This window comes from Lissotriton vulgaris, chromosome 8, assembly GCF_964263255.1.
Source record: "Lissotriton vulgaris chromosome 8, aLisVul1.2, whole genome shotgun sequence".
In the NCBI taxonomy this organism is placed as follows: domain Eukaryota; kingdom Metazoa; phylum Chordata; class Amphibia; order Caudata; family Salamandridae; genus Lissotriton; species Lissotriton vulgaris.
This window is the reverse complement of record NC_141696.1, coordinates 533,926,658-533,938,661: the sequence shown is the minus strand read 5'-3', so window position 1 is coordinate 533,938,661 and position 12,004 is coordinate 533,926,658. Positions and strand designations below refer to the sequence as shown.

Below are 12,004 nucleotides of genomic sequence, written 5' to 3'. Positions count from 1 at the left end.
GACCTTGTAAGGATTCTATTTTGGTTCTATCTTACCTCATCTTTAAATAATTAGCCAAAGGTTTACCCATCTTCTTTTGGCCACAATAGTAACGAGAACTGCTTTTCAGGAGGTAATTGAAAGCTGCATCAGTAGACAATTTATTAAAAGTAATTTTAGTATCAAGAAGATTTTTCAAATCAGATTCATTGTTAGAGTGGTAATATGCGTATTCCAATTGTTTGATTTTGCTAAGTAATTGAGAAGACTGGGCTTCAAAAGACTTCTGTTTTGTGACACAAAACTCATAATAAAACCTCTGGCGGCTGCTTTAAAGGAATCCCATACTATCACAAAAGGGGACTCTGAAGTGTTGTTGGTGGCGAAAAATTCCAAGGCAAAAGATTTCAACTTTTGACAAAAATTAGGGTTGAGTAATAGGGAATTGTTAAAACTCCATCTACCAGGGCGAGGGGAAAAGGGGATCAAGTCAGTATCAACAAGAACAGGGGCATGGTCAGATATTAAAATTTGAACCAATCTCTGAGTGAATGGGATGTTGTGACAGGAGTTTACTTAAGAAAAGATAATCTATACGGAATTGTGAGTGGTGAGCAGCAGAATAGAAACTGTAATCTCTAAGGTCAGGATGGCATAATCTCCAAATATCAACTAATGCTTTACGTCGAATGGAAGAAACAAATTGAGCGTGCATTTTAGAAGGAGTAAACTTGACAGTAGAGTGTCGGTCAAGAATGGGATCTTGAATTTGATTGCAGTCTCCACCAAGTATAACGTAATCATCGTTGAATGTAAATAATTTGTCTGGTAAATCAGACCAAAAAAGTTTATCAATCGAAGTAGGACCATATACATTGAAAATAACTATAGCAATCTTATCTATAAGCAACGTAACAATAACCCAATGGCCCTCAGCATCAACTTCTTGATAAACTACAGAAACATACAATTTCTTGTGACATAAAATCAAAACACTATTTTTCTTACCTAGGGCTGGGGAATTAAACACATGACCAACCCAGCATCTTTTTAACTTGGAAGCTTCATTATCAGAAATGTGAGATTCTTGAATTAACGCAATGTCTGTTTTCAACTTTGCTAGATGAGATAACACATGTTGCCTTTTAATAGGATTATTCAATCCTTTAATATTCCAGGTATTAACCCAAAATGTACTTTTTCTTTTTTCTTTTTCTTTTTATTGAAAGTTTTTCAAAAGGGAAAAACAACACAACATACAGTCGTCTTACATATACAACACTTAAAGCATTATCTCATGGTCCTAGTGTCCAATATAGGAGTTCACAATAACATATGAGCATGGTACATAATCAGTTGTATCATCTTAGCATCTCAACAGGGGGTTCTCCCTCAGATTTCAGTCCCCTCTTACCGTCCCCCCCACCATTCCCTAAATAATAAAATTACCCAATAGGATGCAGCAGGTAATCTTTTCAGTAGTTTAACACTCTGTCCCTCCGTACTCTGAGACCTGGACACCAGCCAAATGTAAGTGTCATCAAACCCATAGGTCATAACGCCCGCACATCGATCATACAATACAAAGTCTGCATTATCCCACATGAGTGGAGCTCGCATCTTCATTGCCCGAGTCAGTAGACTCCCTATTTGCTAGATAACATGTGAGAGGCGCCCAGATATCATTCGGCCTGGAGGTTATTAGCAACAGTTCCGCATATGTGGCCAGTCGCTCCTGACAGGTAATTAGATCAGTAAGCCATATCTTGAATTTAGGCGCCCAGCCCCTGCCCCATCTGCAGGCTACCCGCCGTGTTGCCAAGAGAAGTGCCATCGCCACAAATCGCCTGTGTTCCGCCTTCACCGGAGTAAAACACCCCAACAATGCCATTAAGGGGTCTGGCTGTAATGTCTAATCTATCATGCACTGTACCGCTTTAAACACCTCACTCCAGTAACCCCGGATGCTCGGACAATCCCATGCCAAGTGCAGAAAATCCGCCCCAGGGGCACAACATCTGTCGCAGCAATCGTCCGCTCTAAGCTGAAATCTGTGCATCTTAGCAGGTGTATATTAAAGTCTATGAAGGAACTTATAGTGTATGATGCGGAGTCTGCTGTTCGCTGAAACTCTCTCAGTGTGCAGGCAGCAGGTTTCCCACTGTGAGTCAGACAACTGTCTCCCCAAATCTGCTTCCCATTTCAGCCTCGCCGGAGCTGCCTGCCTTTCCTGTTGCGCATGCACCATATTATAAATCAATGAACTAAGCGTCTGGGTTTGGGCCTTTCAAGTATCGCATGTTGCGGGGTCAGTAGCGCTGGCTCGTCTGGGTAAGACAGTGTGACGGCCCTCACTCCCTGTCTCAACCTGATATATAAAAACACATCCAACGGCATCTGCTGGTCCTCCGGACACATATGCGGGAGAGCACGGAACACACCGTCGTGGTACATATCCCCCCATTGAGTCAGTCCATACTTGCCCCTGAATCTCCTGAACACATCCTCCTGCAGTAGCACGTTGCCCGGATGGTATGTGAGGGGCATTAGGGGCGAGTACATCAAAGATCCACCCAACTTCCTCACAAGTCTATGCCATGCCATAAGTGGGCTATAGAGCACATTCAGTTGTATGTCTCTTGGGCCAATCTTGCTATATAGTGCTCCGTCCAGTGGTACAGGATGGGCCAGCCAATGTTCCGCCGCCACCTGCGGCATATAGCAAGGTTGTTTAATCCAGTACCACACATAGTGTGCCTGCGCTGCTAAGAAGTATAACTCCAAATCAGGTATTCCAAATCCCCCTTGGGAATAAGGCCTTATCAATACCTCCCATTGCATTCTAGGCTGTTTACCTCCCACACTAATCGTATTAACTCAAATTTCAGGGCTTTCAAAAAATAGGAACCTGGGTAATATGGTATATTCAGAAACAAGTACAGTACCTGCGGAAGTATAACCATTTTAATTAAGGAAGCGCGGCCTGCCATTGAAAGAGGAAGCACCACCCATCTCGCCACACAGTTCTCAATTTTGGACAGCATGGTCCCATAATTTGCCCTCATCAACTCCTCCCTGTTTCTCGTCATTTTAATTCCTAAATACTTAAGCTCATCTTCACACCATTCCAAGGGTTAGTCCATGTCGAAAGGCTCTACTGCCGCCGTGAGAGGGAAGAAACTAGATTTGGCCCAGTTAATCTGCACTCCGGACATTTTCCCAAAAATTATGAATTCCCGGAGTATCAGGTTCAGATTCTGATGGGGGTCACGGATATAGAGGGTAATGTCAGCCGCATATAAGGAGATGAGTATCTGGCGCTGGAAGCATCGCAAGGCCTTATCATTATGACTCTGTCTCAATTTTGCCGCCACAGGTTCCACCGCCAGGGCGAACAGCAGCGGCGACATCCCTGCCTAGTCCCCCTCGTTATCGCAAAAGGTTGGGAAACATGGCCATTGATCAGGACCTTAGCCGTAGGGTCAGTGTAAAGAAGCTCAATCCAGGCTAGGAGCATTGGAGGGAAACCCATCCTTCTCATCACCTCAAAAAAGTAACCCCACTCAAGGGAATCAAACGCATTTGTGGCGTCTAAAAAAATAGCAGCCATAGGGAGGTCAGGTGAGATGGTATGTAAAATCGCAAACAGCGTCCTTAAGTTGTGAGATGTTGCTCTTCCGGGTACAAACCCCGACTGGTCCGGGAGGATCAGGTGCTCCATCAGCAGACTCAGTCTCGTAGCTATCAACTTAGCTAAAATTTTTGCGTCACAATTGAGCATGGAAAGTGGTCTATATGAATCACACTGGTCAGGGGGCTTGCCGGGTTTTGGTATCGACAATATCAGCGCCTCCCTCATAGTCCCTGGTAAATGCCCTACCTCCAACGCGTCATCATAGACTTCCCTAAGTACTGGAGCCATAATGTCTATGTATGTCTTATAGAATTCCACCGGGATTCCATCAGTGCCTGTGGCCTTACCCGATCGCATGCTCAAGATGGCTTCACGCAACTCATCTAATTCAAAGGGCGCACATAAAAAGGCCCTCTGCCCATCACTCAGCCATCCCAATGCCACATCCCCTAGAAACTCGTCCATCTGCCCCACTGAGGCGCCTGTCGTAGAGTAGAGTGCACTATAATGGTCCAAGAACGTATTGAGTATAGCTTGTGTGTCCCAATGATTGACGTCCCTCGAATCCTGCACTTCCGTGCCAGTGTTGGCCCCACAAGGCTGTTTCAATCTTTGCGCTAGAATTTTCCCGGGTCTATCACCCTCACCATAATTTCTTGCCACCCAATACTTGCTTTTTGAACTTCGCCTCTCGCTGCGCTTCCTCCATATATATGTACAGTTTTTCCCGGAAAGCCATTTGAGCTCCTGCATTGGGGGTCAGCGCAATTTCCGCTTCTAGTTGTTTAAGCTCCCTGTCAAGTGTCCTGGTCGTGGCTTGTATGTCTCTGAGCTCCCCCGCACCTTTCCCTATACAGTAGCCTCTTATTGTCACTTTGAAGGCCTCCCAGATAACCTCCACGCTGTCCAGCTAGGCTTTGTTACGAGCAAAAAAATCAAGTATTTCTTCTCTAAGGTATTCTTGAAAGACCGTATCCAATAAAATGGAGGGATTTAATCTCCAAGGGCTTCGCGGGACATTAAAGTCCAAAGATGAGAGCACCAGCAATACCGGCGCATGCTCAGAGTATGTGCGTGCTAAATGTTGCGTATCCATCAATGATGGCGCAAGACCTCTAGATACTAAAAAATAGTCCAGCCTGGCCCATGATTGTGCGTGTGCTGTGAAGTGTGTGCCCTCTCGTTCCAGTGGGTGTCTATGCCGCCAAGCGTCTATCAGATGATACGCCTCCTTGATGTCCCTAACCGCAGCTTGCGCTTTAGTGTAATGGTGCGGTGCCGAGTGAGATCTATCTACGCTGGGATTGTACGTGACATTAAAATCTCCTCCCCAGACGAGATGTGTAACATCTATTTCAAAAATCTTGGCCCAACTGCTATCAAAAAACTGGGGGTCATCTACATTCGGACCATAGCAACACACCAGAAGCACCGATTGTGTCCCTAATCTACCCCATGTCAGACAATATCTCCCTTCCGTATGACTGAAAGAGCCGGCCAGTTGGAATGGCACCTGCTTCTTAACCAGTATGGCAGTCCCTCGGGCATAACTCAAGTAGGATGAGAAAAGCCTAGTTTCCGCCAATCTATTGCCAAAAGTGATCGGCCTATTACGCGGGCAGTGGGTCTCCTACAGCATAGCAATGTTTATGTGGTGTCTATCCAAGTAGGCCAACACCTGTCTCGTCTTACCGGGATCCCCCAAGCCTCTCACATTCCAAGTTAATATATTAAGGCCTACAACTCCCTCCCCCGCCATCATTTCCACAAAACCATATCATAAGCAACAGGGGTCGGCGGCGGGGCCACTCCCCCTCTAGTTCCCATGAGTACACTTCACAGTACCAAAGCTCTTGTGATGCCCCTCGTACTATCGGACCTTCACTCGTTGGACCACACAATCTGTAGACAACACAACTTTCAAACAACACTCCCACCTCTCTCCTCCCGTATCCCCCCCCCTCCCACTGAAGCAACCCAATCTTGCCAGAACCTCTTGTCCCCCCCCTCCCCTTCCCGCCCCCATAAGAGCATACAAATTCAAAAACAGGTCTCATAGGACCTAAAACTCCACTAAGCAAAAGCGGGTGATACCCTCCGGGGGCCTACTCTAGAGGGCCGCACAAGTTATCCTCTCCCACAGAGGACCCTCCGCTCTGGTGCAGCAGGGGCCCTCCACTTCAGGAGAGGTGGTCCGGAGTCCGTCAGTCGCCAATGACTGGAGCACACCCCAAGGAGCAACCCAGCGTCATATGACTGTTTCTGATCCCATACTTGCCACTTGATCAGCGACACTTACGAAGCAGTTCCCATGCACACAGTGCAGTTATTTGTCGTCTCTGGCCGGTGAGGATCTCTGCGATGCACTGCGGCTACCACGTTCCTGGTCTTGTCTTTTCAGGGAGTGCAGATATTCCTCCGCTTGAGCAGGATTGGTGAAGAACTTCTGCTTACCCTGGGTCACACGCAAACGAGCTGGATAGAGCCACGCATAGTCCACCTGGGCTTCTCGAAGTTTCTTTTTGACAGTGAGGAACTTTCAGCGTTCAACTTGTACCAAAGGGGTGAAATCAGGGTAAATGGAAAAGGTGTTTCCCTCGTATGTTAGCGATTGCTTATTTCTAGCTGCTCGCAAGGCCACGTCCCTATCCCGATAGTTCAGTAGTCTCGCAATGATGGGACGAGGAGTCGGCCCAGGGACTGGACGTGGGCCCAACGCTCTATGCGCCCGTTCCACAATAAATTGCGGGGAGAACACATCTTGCCTCACCGCCGAGAGTAGTAGCCTCTCCACATATTCCTCCATTTTACCGGTGTTTGTGGATTCCGGAATCCCCAGGAAGCGTATATTATTGCGCCGACTGCGTGCTTCCAAAACCTCATTTTTGGCTGCTATAGTTCTTAGGATGTTGTCCATGCATGCCAATTGGGTGGAGTGCCCCGCTATGATGTCGTCAATATCCGAGATGCGTCGTTCTGCTTCCACCAAACGTTCCTTGTGGGCGTCTAATTTATGCGCAATGGCGTCCATTCTGGACGACATGCAGTCCACTTTGTCAACGACGGTCGCGAATCCTTGTCGCATTTCCTGCAGTATACTCTCCATGTCCGCTCCTCGCGACCCAGTGGCTCGATAATCCCGTTGCACCCCCGTCCGGCTGTTTTCCTCTAGAGCTGGACCTAGCAGCCTCGAAAGTGAGTTTTGGCTGCCTGGCATCTTGCTTGCCCATCGTATCCACAGTCTTGACACCACTCGCAAGCGGAAGGGGGGGGCTGCGCAGTGTGCAGGTAGAGTTGCCACTCACTCAGGACGTATCAATCAGCCTGCTCGGACTTTCTCACCACTCCTGCCGGTCAGCCCTCAAGCCTCCAAGAAACTACTGTCACCCGGGGGAGGGGGGTTCACCATCCACCACGCACAGTAGGGCCCCGTCTCCTCTAGGATCAGTCACCAGCAGGTAGCTAAGACGCCCCCTTTAATGATCATCTCTCAGGTAGGCCCCCGCAGCGTGACAGAGCCTACTGCACCGCTGTCCACCAGATGGGGAAAGTCCGCCGCCCGCACCTTCAAGGGGGTCTTGTATCACGCCCAGGCAGCAGCTACGCGGGGGGAGGTGGGGGGGGGGATCTCTGAGGTCGCCCCCGTCAGGTTGAGCGTCGCCTGCACACCGTGTCGCAGAGGCAGATCAGCAGATCATGCAAGAGGGGGCCTCCAGAATCCGGGCTAGGCAGCTGGCGCTTAGGGTCTAGGATTTGTGTTGCAGGCCTTACTCTCAGCACTCCACTGTCATCGTGGCCCCCACCGGAGCCAGGCCGTTGCTGCAGTCAGGCAAGATTCCCGGGCTTTTTTTTTTGGGGGGGGGGGTTGTTCCCTCAGTGCCTCCGCAGCCGCCGTGGGCCTGGGGCAAACACAGCAGCATCAGTTATTTCAGGGGGACTCTGCCGCCTCCCAGCGCAGCTCTCCGATAGCCTCTTTCACCACGAACGATGCGCTACAGCGCCCTGAGGCAGATAATGGCGGCCGCGGAGTGCGCCGCCACCGCTCTTATTGCAGCCTCCTCCTCACAGCCCGCGCCAAGAGTCAGACTCACGTCCCAGTCTCAATAACTTCAAGATGTGTCGCGCTCGAGTATAAAAGTCTCGCGGTAGTCTTGGCAGCACTTCACTATGGTCCGCAAGGGTCCAGTCGCTTCGTTCCTCGCTTCGTTCCTCGCTTCGTTCCTCGCATCAGATCAGGGCCTAGTTCCTGGTTCGCTGGCCTCAGGGTTTCCTAGCCTCTCCTGCCGCTTCGCCCCCTCGCTGTCCAGTCCTTCTGTATCCGGTCAGATGTAAGCCGGCTCCGGTGTGCGAACGCAGCATCCGATTTGCTTGAAAATCGCACCGAGTGTGCCTCAGGTCCTAATGTCTCTGACACTCGCTTTTTAGGTGCCCAGTCTCAGCTGTTGTAAGGATAATTACAGGATTACGACTCCGGACCTCGGGAGCATCACACAAGTGCACCATTTCATTGTGCGCCCTCTAGCGCCCCCCCCCATTAACCCAAAATGTACTTTACTAATAAGAGCCTGAACAAACATTATGCTTACAAGAAAAACAGTTAAATTGACTTTATAAGCGTAGAGGAAAATAAATGGAAGGAAAAAAGTATTTGTAAGATGAAAGAGAATTTAGAAATATGTAAAGTGTAAAAAATTTATAGGATATTAAGTTTGGAGAAAAGAGCAAAGAAAGTGGAAGGGCTAGATAAAGAAGATAACGTGGAAAAGAAAGAAGGAAAATTGGAGTAGGTGAGAGGGAGAGACAAGAAAGAAAAAAACAAAGGGATAATACATGTCTTACAAAGAAGACTGAACATCATACCTACAAAACAACACAACTGGGGGGAGACTATTCCAGGAGAAGACAACAACAGCTTTGACGATCCATTGAATCCAGAAAGGACCACAATCACAGATGTCAACGGTACAGGAGGATCATGAGGGAACAAAATTGTTGAAGGAAAAACACCTGTGGGTGAGAAAAAAGAATTGATGCAAAGAAATATTCATAAGGTAAAAAATATAAGAACATTATGAAGAGATGAAAGCGAAGGAAGAGAAATAATAACATGACATTATAGAGGCATTACAAGTACATTAATAGAGCTAACAATCACTTAAACAATTTGAGAACAAGTAAAAAGAGAACAACAGCATAACAGTAAACATGTATAATATTCAAGCAGGTCTTGAAGTGTCCATAGTATCAGCTCCATGAAGAGTAAGAAACTTCTACAGTGCTGCAGGGTCATCAAAAGTTGTGGTTCGTTCTTTATACATAACCTTGACGATACATGGATGAAGAAGGCCATATTTGGAATTGAGTGAACGCACTTGAGGATGAAGATCAAGATTTTTTTTCCGTCAGTCAATTGTGATTTTAGCTACATCTTGAGCAAAGAAGAGACGATGACCTTCCCAAAAAACCTGTTTCTTGGACTTGACCGATGAAGCAACTTGAAGAAGATCGGTGTACTGCAGAAAAGGTTTTGCTGAGATTTTTGACAAAGTCTGTGAGCTCTTTGAATATTGAGTGAAGTGGTAGCAGGCAAGTCCAAGAGTTTGGCCAAGAAGGACTGAAAAAAGGTTGTGCGGTTGGATCCTTCAATGTTTTCAGGAAGTCCGTAAAGTTGGAGGTTGTTTCTACGATTCCTATTTTCCAAATCTTCTGCCTGTTTTTTAAGAAGAGACACTTCAGATTCCAGAGATAAGATGCGTGAACATGAAGATTCTAGAGATTCTGTACGCTGTTCCACAATGAGCACTTGTGACTCCAAAGAAGACCATTTATCATTTAAAAATTGCAAACTTTTATTGGTTTCCTCTATGAAGGGTTTTAGAGCTCGGATCTCTTCAAATATAACCTCCATGGCTAACGGAGAGGATTTTTCAGGAGAAGGTGGATCTTTTTGGGTCTTTTGGTAGAGCTAGCAGGAAGCTTACTAGAGAACTGCGCTTTTGAAATAGCACCCAAAGAAATATCAGGTTTTTGAGGGGGAGGGTCTTCCATTTCAGAACCATTAGGATTTGAGTCGGAATCCAAACATGTAGACACCTTAGAAGCTTTATAGGACGCTGCAAGCTTAAGATTCCTCAACTTCCCCATAAAAGGTGGATTAAAATACAGCAAATATCCTTAAAGCAGTTGTGAGCGAGTGTAATAAGTCCGTAAATAATTATCAGCTAAATAAATTACACAAGTTGCAGGCTGCAAGCTGTAAAGTCCAAAAAGATATACACAGTGAAGTACAACGTAATGCAGTAAGCCAATAAAAATCACCATGGAGGTAGTGAAAATCATCTCATGAAGAAAAAATATGCAGGAGTGAAAATAATGGCTGCTCTATAACAAGATGGAAAAAGGAAAACATTTCCTATATTTAGAATCCAAGTGTAAAAAAGGAGAGTTCCAATATTCATGAGAGTAGAAGCCTAACTGTGACAGGCATAACGACCCTCAAACCGAGAAGAACAAATATCAGCAAAGTCTGTGTGCAAGAAGATATCAACCCTGATATCTTTAACTAGAAAATGAAAATGACCAGCAAATGGAGCTTGTGACAGTGCTCAGGGCAAAAAACGGCATCAAAAGATTCCAGGCGCGCGTTTCCTGAGGTGTCATGCAGGGAATCTCCTCAGTGCGGCAGATCAAAGAAAATAGCAGACGCGTCTACAACGGAGCAGCCTCGTTACGCATAACAGAGATAATGCAGCTTACGAGTTGAACAGAGGAACAGAGAGAGTCTCAAAGTGTGCCTCCTCTCTTCACACAGCTATTACCTCACCCTGGGCTCCACATGAAGGCCGAATGTCGCGTTAGGTCCGTCGACAATTGCCCCTCTCCCCGCAGAGTCACGAACACGCCGCCATTTTCTCCGGGCGTAGCCACGCCCCCCAGAAGATTACAATCTCAACAATATTTTTCCGTTCAGTTTAGATTTCTGCATGCATTGTAGAGTTTCCAGAAAGAGCGTGACCGTACATAATATAATGGATTTTTAAAAGTGAAATGTCTTGCTCAAATTGAAGTAACCAGAAAGGCTACGTATAATAAAAATATTGAGATTTCCCGTTTTTTTTTTTTAATAGGCTTTAACCGGACTATGAAGTTAAGCGGACGGCCCTACCGGCACATTGGTGTTCTTGGAACATCCAAACTGTACATGATCCGGAATCAAATGTTCACTTTCACACCCCAGGTGAGCCAGTAAGACCAGCAAGAAAAGATGGGTAATATTCATAATAGTAATCAATCAGAAATAATAATCTGTCTTTGAAATGTTCTTCTCTTACAGTTGCACCAAAACATATCTTGTGTTTTATATTGCACGTTCTTTCTTTCTTAATCCATCTAATCTCTGCTTGAGGATTGTCTCATGGTGCCAGATCTTCAGATCCCCAAGGTCACATATGTTATGCCAACCAAGTAATATGGTGTTGCTGTAAGTTGGTGCAGGAGAACACGTATGTTGCTCTTTGACACAAAAAGTAGTTTGTACGCGAAGGGGCGTGGCCAACAACATGGCCGGCCGGGTAGGATGTGAGCCAGCAAGCTCCGGCTACCATCATTAATCCGACAACCATATCGGCGACCTTGAATCCCGAGTCTTGATTATCTACACTGATTGAGGGCCCTTGCTCCTGCTGGCTACCTCTGAGAGCGGCTTGAGGGGTAATACTGCCCGGAACCCGGAGGAGGAGTGGAGCGGTCCGGAGGCCCGACGGCTGTGCTAAGGTGGCGCCGGCCTGGGACTGCTGACGGACGCAGCGCTGCTGGAGGCCTTGAGATCGGAAGGGGACGCGGTGTCCTGGGTGGCGCACACCGGGCTATTGGATTGGCCGGTGGTGGATGCCCGCGACCCCGATGGCATGCCGGGCTGCTCCCGGTGAAGCGTGCTGCCTGCTGCGGTGCCTGCGGTGATCGCAGGAGCTCCGGGGCCTGGCCGCGGTCTGCTGAGCCCGCACTGGAAGACTGAGCCTGAAGCCGAGTGGCGGCGGACTGCGCCCGGCGCACAGGAGGTGCAGCGGGACGGGCAGAGAGGACACCGGGGAGCTGGACGCGGCAGTGCGGCTGCCTGGAGATGCCGCTTGACGTGAGGGGGAGCATCAGGAGTGATGGCGGCTGGGACCGTTGAAGGGCCGACCTCGCACCGGTGCCGACGGGGGTCTGGGGACGGGTCTCCTGCTCCGGCCTTCGCTCCCCCCCTCCATCCCTCCCTGCTTGTTCACCTGTCCTGGGGGCAAGGACATGTATGCATTAAGCCCCACCTGCACAGCAGCTGGCACCAGTGGAGGAAGAGTGCTCGGGAGGGGGCCCATGCTGAACACCTGCCGCTACGGGCCGCATGGGAGA

At 47.9% G+C, this 12,004-nt stretch overlaps 1 protein-coding gene across 3 annotated transcripts in view; it reads left to right on the top strand.

Moving 5' to 3' along the window:
• PHKA2 (phosphorylase kinase regulatory subunit alpha 2) overlaps window positions 1-12,004 on the top strand; it is an 852,423-nt gene that overhangs the window by 467,747 nt on the left and 372,672 nt on the right. For all 3 annotated transcript variants that reach the window (XM_086934344.1, XM_086934343.1, XM_086934345.1), the window contains one exon: window positions 10,741-10,850. In XM_086934344.1, coding sequence (XP_086790470.1) covers window positions 10,741-10,850 — 110 coding nt within the window. The remainder of the gene's footprint in view (window positions 1-10,740; window positions 10,851-12,004) is intronic.